This window comes from Notamacropus eugenii, chromosome 5, assembly GCF_028372415.1.
Source record: "Notamacropus eugenii isolate mMacEug1 chromosome 5, mMacEug1.pri_v2, whole genome shotgun sequence".
In the NCBI taxonomy this organism is placed as follows: domain Eukaryota; kingdom Metazoa; phylum Chordata; class Mammalia; order Diprotodontia; family Macropodidae; genus Notamacropus; species Notamacropus eugenii.
In genome coordinates this window covers 96,328,768-96,344,366 of record NC_092876.1, presented here as the reverse complement: position 1 = coordinate 96,344,366, position 15,599 = coordinate 96,328,768, and the positions used below count along the sequence as shown (strand labels likewise).

Sequence of the window (15,599 nt, the reverse complement as noted above, 5' to 3'; positions counted from 1 at the left end):
AGAAACTGAACACTGTATAATTATCAGTGACAAAGCTTAACTCAGGAGAAGAGATGATAAATTGTACCTCCCTACCTTCTTTGCAGAGGTGGGAGACTATGCTGTGGAACACTTCAAGTGTTGACTAGCTACGCTGCTTTGCTCCCTATTTCCCTCCTTTATTTCTTTTTTTTTTTTGTTACAAGATGACAAGCAGAAAAAGTGGATGGGCATATGTAGTAATGACACTTGTGTAAAAACAGAAGATAATCAAAAATATTTTTAATAAAGTAAAATAAAATGAGAGATCTGGATCAGATAATCACTAAGATCCAATTCAGATCTTAAGTTCAATGATTCTACGTATTTGACTTAGTCAATTTAGAGCTAATCTTCCCACAATAAACAAAGAATTTAGAGAAATCTGGGAAGACTTGCATGAACTGATACAAAGTAACATTACCAGGAAACCACTGTCAGATATGATCACTATTGGTTGGCTTAAGTATTTTTCTCTTACAAAGAAAAGTAAAGTAAAGTGGTAAAGTGAGAGAGTAGTCTGTATCTGGAAATTATTGTATTGTAAAAATAAAAGGTATCAATAAAATTTAAGTTTAAAAAAAGTTAACAGCTTATTACACTACCATTGAAACAAATCCATTTCAAAACACAATTTTTAAAAGTTTCTAGCATAAGAATCCAAAGTACAGATAATTTTTAATACAAAGCTAGGAGATAGTTTATTCTTCAAAATATCCTTCTTAAAGGCTATTTAAGTAAATTTAGTAATTTTAAAATATCTTGACTTACTCTGTCCAAATGTTGAAGTCGTACCAAAACCACCAGTTCCACCCCCAAAGGGAGTTCCAAATGATTTATTAAACATCTTTGAAATGATTCAGCACTTCACGAAGCTAGGAAGACGGAAAACAAAAATTCTTCTTATAAGTAATAAGTACAATACAAACTGGCTTTTGTAGAAATACACTGTTCAGTTCACTAATCATTGCATAATCATTCAATATACTAGACAAACCTGGCTGGGCTGGTTCACTACAAGGGAAAAGAACAACATTATTCTTATTCACTTATCACATTGAGGGATATAAATGTTTTAAATTCTACCTAGAATTCTGATCAATGCGACAACCAAATAGATTAATCATGAAGCATGCTTTTCATCTCTTAGCAAAGTTCTGAGAAGGGCCTGGAAGGAGTGCTGAATGGAATTCAGTTTCAGGCTGCAATGTATTAAATTTTTTTGTTTGACTAAGCTTATTTGTTAGAAAGGAGAGCATCTACCGGGGCTAGGGAGAGAGGAGTTGGTGAATAATGATAGTGATGCAAAAAAGGAGTATCAATGAAACCTTAAAAATGCAGAGAAGTGATCACAAGTTGGCTCACAAAGTAACAGACAAGAAAGGCATTTTTGTTACTATAGTTTTAAATTTAATGTACTTTTATAAAGAAGTTTTCAGTTTCATAGAGAATCCTCTTTTTCTGTTCTTTGTATAATGAAAAGTACAAAAGGCAGTCAGATGGCACAGTGCACAGTGCTGAACTTAGAGCTCAAATCAGACCTCAGGTACTTAATTGCTGTGTAATCCTAGGCAAACATTTATCTCTGCTTCAATTTCTTCATCTGTAAAATGGGGATATTAATGATACATCTACTTCCCAGAGTTGTTAAGAAGATGAAACAATATACATGAGGCTACTATGACAGAAAAGAAAAACAATAAATGTGGGAGGGGATGTGGAAAAATTTTTGGTGAAGTTGTGAACTGATCCCATCATTTTGGAAGACAATTTGGAACCATGCTAAAAGAGCTGTAAAACTGCATGCCCTTTGAGATTGCAGGAATTAAGGGAAAAGTCCTATATGTTCAAAAATATTTACAGCATTTCCTTTTGTGGTGGCAAAGAACTGGAACCTGAGGGGATGCCCATCAACTGAAGAATAGTTGAACAAATTGTGGTATATGATTGAGATGGAATATTATTGTGCTGTAAGAAATGACAAGCAGGATGGTTTTAGAAAAACCTGGGCAGAATTAAATGAACTGATGCAAAGTGAAAAGAAAAGAGCCAGGAAAAAATTATACATAGTAACAGCAATGATCAACTGTGAATGACTTAGCTATTCTTAGCAATACAATGATACAAGACAATTGTGACTTCTTAAAAAATGTATTTTGTTTTTTTGTTACATTTGAATTCTAAGCTGTTTTCTTTCCTCTTTCCCTCCCAACCCCGAACTAGAGTAGGCCACCATTTGTCACAGATATTAAAGTGAAACTACAAAAATATACAATTCCATATATCAGTTCTTTCTCTGGAGGTGGACAGTATCTTCCTTTATAGGTCCTTTGCAGCTGATCTGAATATTCACATAACTTGGAATAGCTTTGTCTTTCAGTTAGTCTTCAAACAACACTGAAGTTACTGTATGCAATGTTCCCTTGGTTCTGCTCATTTCACTCTTCATATTTCGTATCTTTCCATGTTTTTCTAAAATCAACCACCTCATTTTCTTACAATACAGTAGTATTTGAAAACAATCATATACCACAACTTATCTACTATTTCTCAACTGGTGGACATCGCCTCAATTTTCACTTCTTTACCATTACAAGGAAGCTGATAAAAATATTTTAGAAGATATAGATTATTCTCCTTTTTCCCTGATCACCTTGGGAAACAGGTCTAATAATGGCATTCCTGTGTCAAAGGGTTATACTAGGCATAATTCCAGATTGCTCTCCAAAATGTTTGGATCAGCTCACAGTTCTGCCAACAGTGTATTAATGTCCTGTTTTTTCCACATCCTCATCAACATCTGTCATTTTTCCCTTCTATCATTTTAGCCAATCTGATAGGTATAATATCTCAAAGTTGTTTTAATATCTATTTCTCTAATCAATAAGGACTTAGAGCATCTTTTTTTTAATATGACTATACATAGCTTTAATTTCTTCCTCCAAAAACTTCCTGTTCAAATCCTTTATCAATTGAGGAATGACTCCTATTCTTATAAATTTGACAACGTTGTCTATGTATTTGAGAAATGAGGTTGACAAACAGTTTATAAAAAAATTTTTCAATTTTCTGCTTTCCTTCCAATCTTGGCTACTTTGGTCTTATCTGTACAAAATCTTTTAAATTTGATGTAAATAAAATTATCCATTTTACATCTCACAGTATAGTTCCTGGTTATTCATAAATTTTTCTCATATACATCTGATAGGTAATATGTGCCATGTCCTCCTAATTTATTTATATCTCCCTTTATATCTAGGTCATGTACTCATTTTGACCTTTTCTTGGTAAATGGTGTAACACACTAATCTATTCTAGAGGTGAAGAATCTGCAGTCTCAAGGCCACATGTGGCCTTTTAAGTCTTTGGGTGTGGAATTGTGATTGAGTCCGAGTTTCACAGAACAAATCCTTTCACTATCTCTTCTTGTGGGGCTTCACTAGTGACATACGGAAATGCTGATAATTTATGTGTGTTTATTGTATAAAATAATTGTTAGAACTAGTTTTTAAAATTAAATCTCTAGGATTTTTTAATCTTGGCTACAAAAGAGTTTTACTACCTTATTGCCCATTCTGTTTCCTTTTGATTTCTTTTTCTTCTCTTACTGCTAACATTGCTAGTACAATTATGAATAACGTTGGTGATACTGGAGAACGTTGTGTCATTCCTGTACTTACTAGGAAGGCTCCTAGTTTATCCCTGTTACAGATAATGCCTGCTAGTGATTTTAGATAGATGCTCCTTATTAGTTTAAGGAAAAATCCATTGATACTATGCTTTTCAAGTGTTTTTAATAGAAAAGAGTGTTGTATTTTGTCAAAAGCTTTTTTCTGCATCTAAAAATAATGTGATTGCTGCTACTTCTGTTACTGATATGATCAATTACGTTAATAGTTTTCCTTATATTGAATCAGCCCTGCATTCCTGAAATAATTCTCACTTGGTCATTATGTATAATCTTAGTGATATATTGTTGCAGTTTCTTAGTTATTTTATTTAAGATTTTTGTATCAATATTCATTAGAGAAATTGCTCTATAATTTTATTTGTTTTTCCTGGTTTAGGTATCAGTACCAATTCTGAAGGACTTATGACAAAAAAAATGTTATCCACCTCCAGAGAAAGAACTGATAGAGTCAGCATGCAGATGAAAGCATATTTTTCTTTCACTTTATTTTTCTTAGTTTGGGGGATTTTTAGTCTGTGTTCTCTTTTGCAACATGGCTAATATGGAAATATGTTTTGCATAACTGCACATGTACAATCTGTATCAAAATGCTTGTCTTCTCAAGGAAAGGAAAGACAGAGGGAATTTGGAACCCAAAATGTTAAAAATTTTTACATTAACTGAGAAAACCATTAAAAATCATACATATGAGATAATATACAAATATTTGTAAAGCACTTATAAAGCACTAATTGAAACTGCTACATAAAAATGCTATTATTATTACTATTGTGTTGATATTTGTCAAGTTCATAATAAAAAAGAAAACATGCACTTCCACTTACAACGCTGGGGAAGATTAACTGAAAATTCTCTATCAGGTTCCACAGAGGGACATGATATACCACTCTACTTCCTCTTGCATTGGTATTCCCATAATCCTGAGCAATTCAATTCAGTAAGCATGAGAAGCAAAGTAGTACAAAATAACACTAGAGGGGAGAAGGCCTGGATTTGAATCTGGACTCTGCTACTTAACCCTTCTGTTACCTTGGAAAAGTCAATATCACTTGTTCCTCAGTTTACTAACCTGTTTAAAAAGGGCAGCTAGGTGGCAGAGGATAGAGTGCCAGGCCTGACTGTCAGAAGACCTATCTTCCTGAGATCGAATCAGGCCTCGGACACTTAATAGTTGTGTGATCCTGGTCAAATTATTTAATCATGCTGGCCTCAGTTTTCTCATCTATAAAATGAACTGGAGAAGGAAATGGCAAATTACTCCAGAATCTTTGCCAAAAATACTCCAAATGGGGTGACAGAGAGCAGGACATGACTGAACAAAAAAAATGATTCAGGAGAGTATATGGACCATATGATTTCCTAAAGTCGTTTCCAACTCTGAATCTATGTTCTTATGATGCTACTATGTTAAGTAGGGGTTTCAAGGCTAAAACTAATCAATCCCTTCTTCATCAAGGAACTTTTTCTATTGGGAAAGATATAACATACACACTCAGAAATAGATACAACCTTTTTTAAAGATGGTAAGTGTACACAGACAATTGAGCAGCACTTCAAGGGAAAGGTAATGCCTGAACTGATCCTTGAAGGATGCTAAAGATTCTAGGAGACAGAGGTGATGAGGGATTGTATTCTAGGCAAATGAGGAAGTAATGGAAAAAGAAAATGGAAGAAGCCACAAAAATTAGAATGAATGCAAACTGCAATGAATAGCCAGTAGGTCAGTTTGACTGAATATGAATTAATGGGAAAAATATAAGTGTGGAAGAAAGAGTTGAAATTATATTGCCAAGGGCTTCAAATATCAGGCATGGGTTTGTATTTTCATCTAGAGGAATGAAGGAATTGGGATTTCTGAATGGAGTTATACCTGTTTTGAGAAAATTATTTCTGGTAGTTGTGTGACAGGGAGTTAGGAAGACCAATTAAGGAGCAACATGGAAATGATGAAGGACTGAACCAGCACAGCTAAAAAGGAGAAGACAGACAGAAGTAGTAGAAGTACTACTACTTGTAGAAGTAGTCAATGAGACTATTTAGATTGGAGAATAGGGATAAGGAAAAAGAAACATAAGCTTCTGGAGGGCAGGGATTATCTCACTTTTCTATCTGTATCCTCAGCATTTACTATAGTATTCTGTACATGTTAAGTGCTTGATAAATGTTTTTTCATTTATTCAAGGAATTGAACTTCTGTTTCTAACCTGAGTGGCACCTTCAAAAAAAAAAGTTGGTTTGGAAGGACAAATTTAAAGAAAATATTGAGTTTATTGAACATTCTGAGCTTGAGGTGTTACACCTTCAAAAAAAAAAAGTTGGTTTGGAAGGACAGATTTAAAGAAAATATTGAGTTAACTGAATATTCTGAGCTTGAGGTACTGTACCTTCAAAAAAAAAGTTGATTTGGAAGGACAGATTTAAAGAAAATATTGAGTTAATTGAACATTCTGAGCTTGAGGTGTTGGTGGTTTACCACCCAAGTAGACAAAGAACCAGAAGAAAGTAGTGTCGCAAGAGCCAAGGGAAGATTCTCCTCTAGGAAGAGAAGTTAACAATATTGAAAACTAAAACAAGATATGGATATGGCATTTTCAATCCAATTTGGGGGTCAGAAGGCTAATTTCAGAGGACTGAGAAGTCCTAATGAGCCTATGATTATAGAAGACTTTTTCTAGGATTTAGTCTGAGAAATAGACAAGAGAAAATAGGTTAGAATAGTATGGGAGAGTTAAAGAAAAGTTTGTAGATGGGGTGGACCTGGAAATATTGGCAGATATCAGAGAATCAATTGGCAAGAAGAGATCGATGACAAGCTGGGACAATTCCAGGTAGCAATTTGAAACTATGTCCCAAAACTTACTATGCTGTGTATACCTTTGATGTAATGATACTTACTATACTTATATATTCCAAAGATATCAAAGAAAGATGAAAATGAGACCCCTAAATACAAAATATACATATAGCACCTCTTCTGGTGATAGTTAAGAAATGGAAACTAAAGGGTATGGCTGAACTGGGGAATGGCTGAACAAATTATGGCATATGAATGTAACGGAATATTAAATGATGAAAGGGATGGTTTCAGAGAAACCTAAAAAGACTTTTATTAACTGATGCAGAACGAACCAAGAAAAAAATTTATACAATTTTAAAAGACTAAGATAAAATGACCAAACAAGATGCCACAGGGCTGATAAAGCTTACTACCCACCTACTAACTGCTAAATAATGGACCCAAGATGCAGAATAAAACATACATTTTGGGCACAGACAATGTAGGAATCTGTTTTGCTTGACTTTGTTTTACTTTTTTTCCCAATTGGTGGGGAAAATTAGGTGAGATAAAAGAGGGAAAGGAGATAGGAACAGAGTGACAAAGAAACAAAAAAGGAAACAAATGTCACTGAAACATTGTTTTATATGCATAGAAGAATTGCAAGAATGTTAAAACAATCTACACAGAATGTTGTAGAACTATCATGACCCAGTTAAGACCCCAAAAAGATGTGAGAGTACACTAACCTTCCCTCTTCAGAGGTGAGAGATTATGAGTTTGGGATACTGTATATGTCAGACATGTTTGTGTTGGTTAGCTTCCATGATCTATTCCTCCCCCCTTCATTTTTTTTATTTTACAGGACATCTCTCTGGGAGGGGAAGAAGAGTACATTAGAAGTACATTAGAACTGTATCTTATGTAAAAGTATATCTTATGTAAAACAAACAATACCAATAAATATTTTTGTGTAACAACTAAAATGCAACGAGAACAGGTCAGAAAGAATCATTAACAAGTAGTTTTGAAAGTTAGATGTTGAATTCATTGTATACTTAAAAGCAAGTTATAATATAAGAGATCTGCAATTATGAAAATGTTTGATTTGTTTTGGTCTTTATTAAGGTCAGAATTTTTTTTTAATAAAGAAAACAAGTATAAAATGAGACAAAAAAGGGAATGAGTGAGGAGTTTTAATTCCTGAAGGAGATGGGAAGAGATCAGATCAAAGATTTTACATGAAAAAGAGTCACCTCTTCTTCAGAGAGTGGACCAGAGAAGGAAAACAATATAAAAAGGTTTTGAAAGAGGGAGGGGGAAATAGAAAACTCACAGTGTTTGACCTTTGTTTTCTCAGGAAGGTAGGAAAAAAAATATTTTGCTGAGAAGAGTTGGGAAGAGGGTCATATAAAAAATATAAAGATTCAGGGAAAGGAGAGAAGATTTGAAACAACTGAAGCAAGGAATGGAGTGTGGTCCAGAATCAGTTATAAAAGAAAAAAAGGGTTACAGTAAGGTTGAGATTAGATAACAAATGTGAAGGCTTCTTCCAGGGGTATTTACCAACAAAGCAGTAGAAGCTGAGGAAACAAGTGGTGTTATATGGGAAACGGCTAGACAAAGTGCATGCAGCACATGGATGTAGTACAATATTACTGTTATATGAAAAGAAAAATATGAAGAAACTAGAGAAGAGTGGGAGGAACAAGCATTTAATAAGTGCCCATTACTTCAAACCATGTGCTAATTAAACTCCTTTACACAATATTATCTCATTTGATCTTAACAAGAACCCCAAATGTAGATGCTATTATTATCCCTATTCATAGTTGAGGAAACTGAGGCAGGTAAAGGTGAAATGACTTGCCCAGAGTCACACAGTTAAGTAGTCATCTAAAACTACATTTCAACTCAGGTCTTTGTGACTCTGGGGTCAAGCACTCTATTCACATGCTACCTAGCAGCCACTATAACAAATTGATGATGCAGAGTCAAGTAAGCAAAACCAGGAAAAAATATATTTACTACAACAATTATAAAAAAATATCAAGTTGAATGCTATGTAATTATAAGGACCAAAAATGAAGCTTGACCCTGCAGAAGAGTTAAGAACTATACCACCACCACCACTGCCTTTCCCTTCTATGTAGGTCTCTCAGAATTAAATATTGCATGTCAGACTCACTGGATGCATTTGTAGATTGATTATACTGAATTTCTTTGTTACACTCAGTAGAGGAGTGGAGAGAGAAATATTAAGTAAAGGTGATGCAAAAGAAAAAGATTTCAAAAAGGTTTTAAAAGAAGGTTACCAAATGTACCACCTCTAATATAAAAACTTTGAAATTCTACTTCCTTTACAAATGCCTATTCCTCTGACTCACCCTTATATAAATTAAACCTCTTCACTTCCTTGTCATATTTTAATTATCCCAATACATTTCATTCACTTCTACTTCAATATCTAATGCCTGATCACACAATCTGTCATTTTCATGTTTCATTTATAATAGATGACCCAACCTCCTATTTTTCTGGGAAGACTAAGAAGACCACATAATTTCAACTGCCTCAGTACCTTTCCTCTATCCGTCAAACTTTCTTGGCATCAGCATTCTCTTTAGGTCTCCTGGTTAACAAAAATATCCACCAATGCCAATCCCTCAACCTTAGCTCTCAGAAACCATTCTCTCCCACCTCCTCTAAGGTCTTGCTACAGAAATCATTCCCTCCTCTTATTCATTCCCTTGTCACTATCCTATCTGCCCAGTAGCATGTTCAGGTATGTCCAAACCTAAAAATCCCTTAATTTCAGCCTTCTATTCTACCTAGCTCTCAAACCATCCCCCCCCCCCCCCCCATTTACTAATAAAGTTTATGCCCAATGCCTCTACCTTCTAACCACCCACTCTCTTTCTTCAGTCTTATCTTATCTGGCTTCTTATCCAGTCCCATTCCATGGAAATTGCTGCCACCAAATGACCTAACTGTCAAATGTGACAGCCACATCCTCCTATAGTTCTGACTACTCCCCTCCCTAGACTTCCAAAATGCCACATGCTCCTCTTTAACCATTCATACTCTGTTTTCTTTACAGGATGTTCATTTTCTTCCCAGTCAAATAATGAATATTCCCCAAGAGTATCTTTTCTCAATTCACACCAATTCACACCCATGGCAGTTTCACCTTCTCAGCTTCCAATTAGCACTATTATGCCAATGATTTCCAAAGCCTTTCTTCTAAACTCTATGTGCTATCAGACTATCTCTACTTGATCATCCATCACCTCAAGCTCAAAAGTGTACAAAAACTAAGCTTTCTTTAAATTTTCCCCTCCTCTTCCTCTTGATTTCACTATTTCTGTCTGTGACACTACTATTCACAACTGATTTCACTTTTATCTCCCAAATGTAACTGATTTGTACATCCTGTGAATTCCACCTATACAACAAACCCCACCTCCCTTTTCCTATTTCTACTGACAACACCCTAATAATGACCCTCATTACCAACTTTTAGGACTAGGGGAATGTTTAATACACCTACCCTCCTCAAACAAGGTGACTCAAACAAGAAGTTAAGATGAAAGAAGAGCACAAATGCTAAAATGTTACTTCTGAAACAGCAGAAGAGTCTTTTACTTTGTAAAGAATAACAAGGTGAGAATATATGAAAGGGCCAAATTCTAATGTATGAAAGGGCTAAATTCTGTTATCAGTGGAAGGAATTCCAACACCAGTCATTTCCTTATCTGTCAAATGATAAGCTTCTAGAAAGCAGAGACTATGCCTCACTTACCAGTTCCTGCTCCTCACAACTAGTCTGAGGCCTTGCCCTCAGTGTGAAGCAAACATTTGCTGAATTAGAGTCCTTAATAACCTATCCAAATGAATGCCCACTTCTTCAAACCTGCACAGGTAAATGGCAGTTTTCAAAGAAATAAAAATATATTATTATATCAAGCCCTCCAGTACCTAAGGATTAATGATCTATTTTTACTCACCCACACTCAAGGTAGACACACTATTTATGGAAGACCCCTAATCTTTCTTAAGCTTGTTACTCCATTTATCTTTCAACACTGAATATTGGAGGTAATACTTGCTCTAAATTCTATTCCCTTTATATTTTATCAAATGTCAACCAGATAATATATCAAACAGATTATAGTCATTTATAGAACACAGTCAACCGGATTATATACCCTTCACCACCACAATTGGTCTCTAACTCCCCTTTCTTACAGAGTTGTATAGAGTTGTAGATGTCTTTGGCAAAAAGACTTTACTGCCACCCTTCAACAGACCTACTGAATTCTGACTGAGTTAATTCATGCCCACATGGGAAAAACTGAAGCTGACAGCTGTGACAGGTATTATTTATATGTGTTCATTCCATTTAATGTACATTCTATGGTTCTGTTAGGTTTCTAAAGTACATCATAATCTCAGACTACTTTTCATATCTAAAATACTGCTTAATCTACAAATATCCTATTACTATCTGATATACTCTGAGGCACGTTTCCATAAACTATAAGTCTGCCCTAAGCTACCCATTCTCCCCCAACTCCTTGCAAACCTTAAAATATCATATAAATGTTGAACTGTTAATAACAATAAGAATAGTGTCCATTTGCTACAATTATGAGTCAATGGATATGGATCAGAGCTCTGTGGACCTTGACAGGGACTAGAGCCATTAGGAACTTTATTAGCATCAAGCTCTACCAACTGAACAATAGTCTAGCTCCTAATGTTAACATTCAATTTAAAATCTTTATTAATAGTAAATTAATCATCTCTGGTGATGACTTCCTATGTGAGTTTTAACTTACTGAACTTTAACATTCCATCATGAATTTTCCTCATCTAGAAAATGGAATTATACCTTTCCCATTCACTTCAAAAAACTATTATGCTAAGATAATTACTGTAATGTACTTTGTAAACTGTTAAGCAATATATAAATATGAACTATAATAATAAGATGGAAAATTATGGATCACCTGACATTTTAAGATTGATTTCTAGGGGTGAAGGATCATAGAGCTAGACAGAGCAAGAAAAGGCCTCAAGAATCATTTACTCTAACTGCTCTTTTTCAGAGATGAAGCCCAGATAGGTTAAGTGACTTGTCCAAAGTCACACAAAGGAGCACTTCCTGAAGAGAAATCTGAGAACATTTTTTGATGAGCATCTTCAATAATAGGAAAAGAATGAAATAAGCAAGAAAGTCCACATCAAGATTCAGTAGAAAAACTGTGGGCTAAGAAGGCAAAACATCTGAGTCCTAACCTTAACATGGCTGCTTAATGAGTGGTGTGAGCCTTTCTGAACCTCAGTGTCATCACTCATAAATAGAGGAGGCTGCAACAATAATTTTTATCACTCATTAGAATGTACAATACACTTTCTAAGCCAAATTAAGTCCGTTCTAGTTCTAACAATCTATGCATATAATAAAGAAAGTTAATCCAGTCCAAATCCTCAAGACCAAAAACTTATGCAGAGATTTAACTCCATTCTAAAGACCCCTACAAAGAAGCCCATCTCCCCATAGTCAAAGCTTCTCTTCTTGATCTGGAAATATTCTTAGTAACAAAACAACCTTCCCTCCATTTCATGGCATTTTAAAGTTGTACATATAGTCATTTTTAAATTTGTAAAAGCATTTTCCTTACAACCTCCATGCCATGTATAAACCCAGTTGGCTCCACCATTTCAAAGTTTAAACCCAAGAACACAGGAATTCCAAGTAGCTTTTTATAAAAAGATAACCTTATGCTCAAGTTTTAGAATAACCCAATTTCCTCTCATGATACGGGATATGTCTTCAATTTTTACAATACTCAACTACCTTTAAAAACAATAATATAGGAAAAATGTCTACCCTCTCAGGATATATCCTCAATTAGCAAAAAAGCATTTATTAACATCTACTACATTGGCCAGGCACAGTAATGGGGCATACAACAGACATAAGGATACGACACAAAAGTGAAACAGTTCCTGTCCTTGAGGAGCTTTTCTTGTAGGGGAATACAATATGTTCACTGATGAGCAAATATAGATTTTATGTATACATATATATGTATATAAAAGAAAAAAATGACAATGATTAAGAGAAACACTAACAACTTGGGCAAAAGCCTTTTGAAGAAGATAGTACTTGAGAAGCTAGCCCTGGATGGGAACCAAAGGATTCCAAGAGTTAGAAGTGAAGAGGGTGAGCACTGCAGATGTTGGAAGCAATCTGTGCAAAAGTACCTTGGAAGAACTGGAATGTCCCACACAGAGAATAACACACAGCCTGGTTTGGCTGGAGCCTGGAGTACAAGGGATAGAGGGACTAAAAGTGACCATAAAGAGTAGTAGAAGAGGCACTAGTCAGGGAACCAGGAGATGTAAGTTCAAGTCCTGACTTGACTTTCTAAATGTTTAAATACTTTTAACCCACCTAATCCCTAACCTTGCACTGCCTTCTTAGTCGACTATTTAACTAGACTCTAAGGTTCTCTGTACCAATTAAAAATCTACATACATCTAAGGAAAGGACGCTAGCATCTACTTCCAATTTCAGAATTTTCTGTAGGATGTGGTAAGTTTGCTACCCAAATTCTTACTGACCTTATAACCTACACACTAAAAATCTATTAAAAATTTCTTAGGGATGGTTCTCTAGGAAGAAAGTAAGAGTGATTTAAACTATATTCACTTATGTGATTTATCCTTACCTGTCTAATTGTCTTTCATATAATTTATTTAAATATGCCTATTCTTCTGTCATATAGCTTAAGTCTATCCATTTCCGCCCTCAGTCACATATAGCCCCAATAGACCTAATAATGAATCACCTAAACACACAATTGTACATGTGCACACACTCTTCCTTAAAGGAATATAACAAGAAAGAGGCTCCATTGCTTAGTTGATAGACAGGTGAATAAATGGAACACTCAGTCAGCCAAGTGACTATGGAACGAAAACTTAAGTTTGGGAAGGGAGTTTTAGGTCACTTTGGGCAGCATAGGTCAAAGAGGTCATCTCTTTAATTGGAAAGGGGAATTCAGGAAGCTACATTACAAAGGACTTTTGTGTTGGGTACTAAGTAGGTCAGTTTTTTAGATTTTGGCATTGTAACTTTAACCCAACTTAATCCAGTCTTGTGCCTACCACTTGACTGACTGCCTTTGGGGGTAAATGTCCAGTTGTGGGTACAAACTTTAAGAATCACAATGAAAATCATCAGTGGTTGAGAGATTGGTACATTCCTCACCTCTTCTTGAAAGTCCTAGGTTCTTGCGTGAAGCCTTTCTTAATTCCTCCAGTGACTTTATTTTGTGGTTTGGATTTTTTTGTTTATTTTATTTTTTGGTGAGAGGTTGGCATAACCTGCTTTCCAATTCCATGAGTCTATGACTGAAAAGGAAGATACGGTTTGCATTAAATAATAATAAAGTTTCTTCTGGTTAGAAATCCCAGGATTCATAGCCCTATGGCCCAGAAATTTGCAACTTAATAAAGGAATAAGACACACAGGAAAAATCATACATATGAAAGATGGTATCAAAATGTGCAACTGATGGGATGCTTGGGTGCCTGTGCTTGAACACCAATTCTAATATCACATTTCTCTCTAGAAATCAGTTTCTCCCTAGCCTCAAAACACTATCCCAGGCAGTTTCTCCCCAGTCTCCCCAGTCTGCCCCAGATCTCTCTTCCGGATATAGTAGCTAGCTACACCTATAGAATTTATTAGTTTGAACCAGCTGTGTACTGGCTGAACTGTGTACTGGATCATAAAGATATTTACTGCTCACTAACCAATCATATGCATCCTAGACTTAGATATATGTATACTTCCTTATGTTTATCTTGCCTAAAAAGACATTGATGGGAGCAGCCTGGGTATTTCTGTCACCCCTGACTGTTAGTTGGCTTAGTGATGTTTCAGGCCTAAAACCACACCTCTCTGTAGCCCCTCCGTGGACTATTTCCCCATGAAGTCTTGGTAAAATACCTGTGCAGTAGACACTAAAAGTGCATGTTCCTTTAAGAACTAACCACTCCTTAACCAACCCCTAATCCTGCCCTGAATCACCTAGTTATCATATTTGACATTTTACTATAGAATGTACTATATAAACTTTACCTGTACCCCTTTCAAATCGCAGGTTCCCTAACAACTCTTGCCTACTGAAAAGCAAATAAATCTTTGCCACCTTGACTTAAGGAATGCTTGAATCTGTGAATTCATCACAGATAGTCTGCCTTATACTCTGCTCTTTGGGGAGGGGGGGGGAGGGTCCTCACCCTTCCCCTTTCCAATCCTAATCACAACCACGTAGGTGAATATGGAGAGAGATCAAGATAAACAAGGAAATCTGAGAGACAATTAACAGAGAACTTAGAACCTGACATAGATCTCGATGAATACATGCTATTTGGATCTACTGGGATGGGAGGGAAGGAAACTTGAAAAAGCACAGAAACAGGGGAGGGAAGGAGTAAGACATAAATTTCAAATATTGAACAAAGGTCCTACAACACAGTAGACACCAAATAAGTATCGATTCTTTGAGAGAATGATGCCATTAATATTGTTGGTGCTTTACTGGGGGGAGAGGGTAAACAAGCAAACAACACTAAGCATGTGGTTTACACATTTTTTTTTTCTCCCATTAACCTACTATATATGTCATTCCTTCTCCTTGGAACACCTATTCCTTTCCCTCTTCTGTGGGACCACGTTACTTGCCCACTTTAAACCCTGCTCAGGGTTTTCTTTGCTCATTCCTTCTTACTCTAGTTACCAAGGTAACTCTTTCCACAGCCCCATTATTAGGGGTACTTAAATCTCTATTACTGTATCTGGTTATGTAATGTCATCAAGCCTATCACGTGTGTAATGAAGATGCTGTGTGAGTTCTTTCTTCACATGCATTTCGCATTTGCCAGATTTTTAAAAATACTATATCATACTGAAGGGCAGTTTTTCCTTTCCACTTCCATGTTATCTACTGTAGGGCTCTCTCCAAGAGAATGAAATGGGTAACTATTTGAAATTACATATTCTAGGTTACTTGCAAATATACATTTTAAAATGGA

At 35.5% G+C, this 15,599-nt stretch overlaps 1 protein-coding gene across 5 annotated transcripts in view; it reads right to left on the bottom strand.

Moving 5' to 3' along the window:
• Positions 1-15,599, bottom strand: part of NUP98 (nucleoporin 98 and 96 precursor) — a 95,966-nt gene that overhangs the window by 69,951 nt on the left and 10,416 nt on the right. For 3 of the 5 annotated variants that reach the window (XM_072610260.1, XM_072610263.1, XM_072610262.1), the window contains exons 2-3: positions 13,768-13,910; positions 790-893 (exon numbers count right to left, since the gene is read on the bottom strand). In XM_072610260.1, the coding sequence (XP_072466361.1) occupies positions 790-865 (76 nt within the window). In that variant the 5' untranslated portion in view covers positions 866-893; positions 13,768-13,910. The remainder of the gene's footprint in view (positions 1-789; positions 894-13,767; positions 13,911-15,599) is intronic. The other 2 variants (XM_072610261.1, XM_072610264.1) reach the window with 1 other exon arrangement.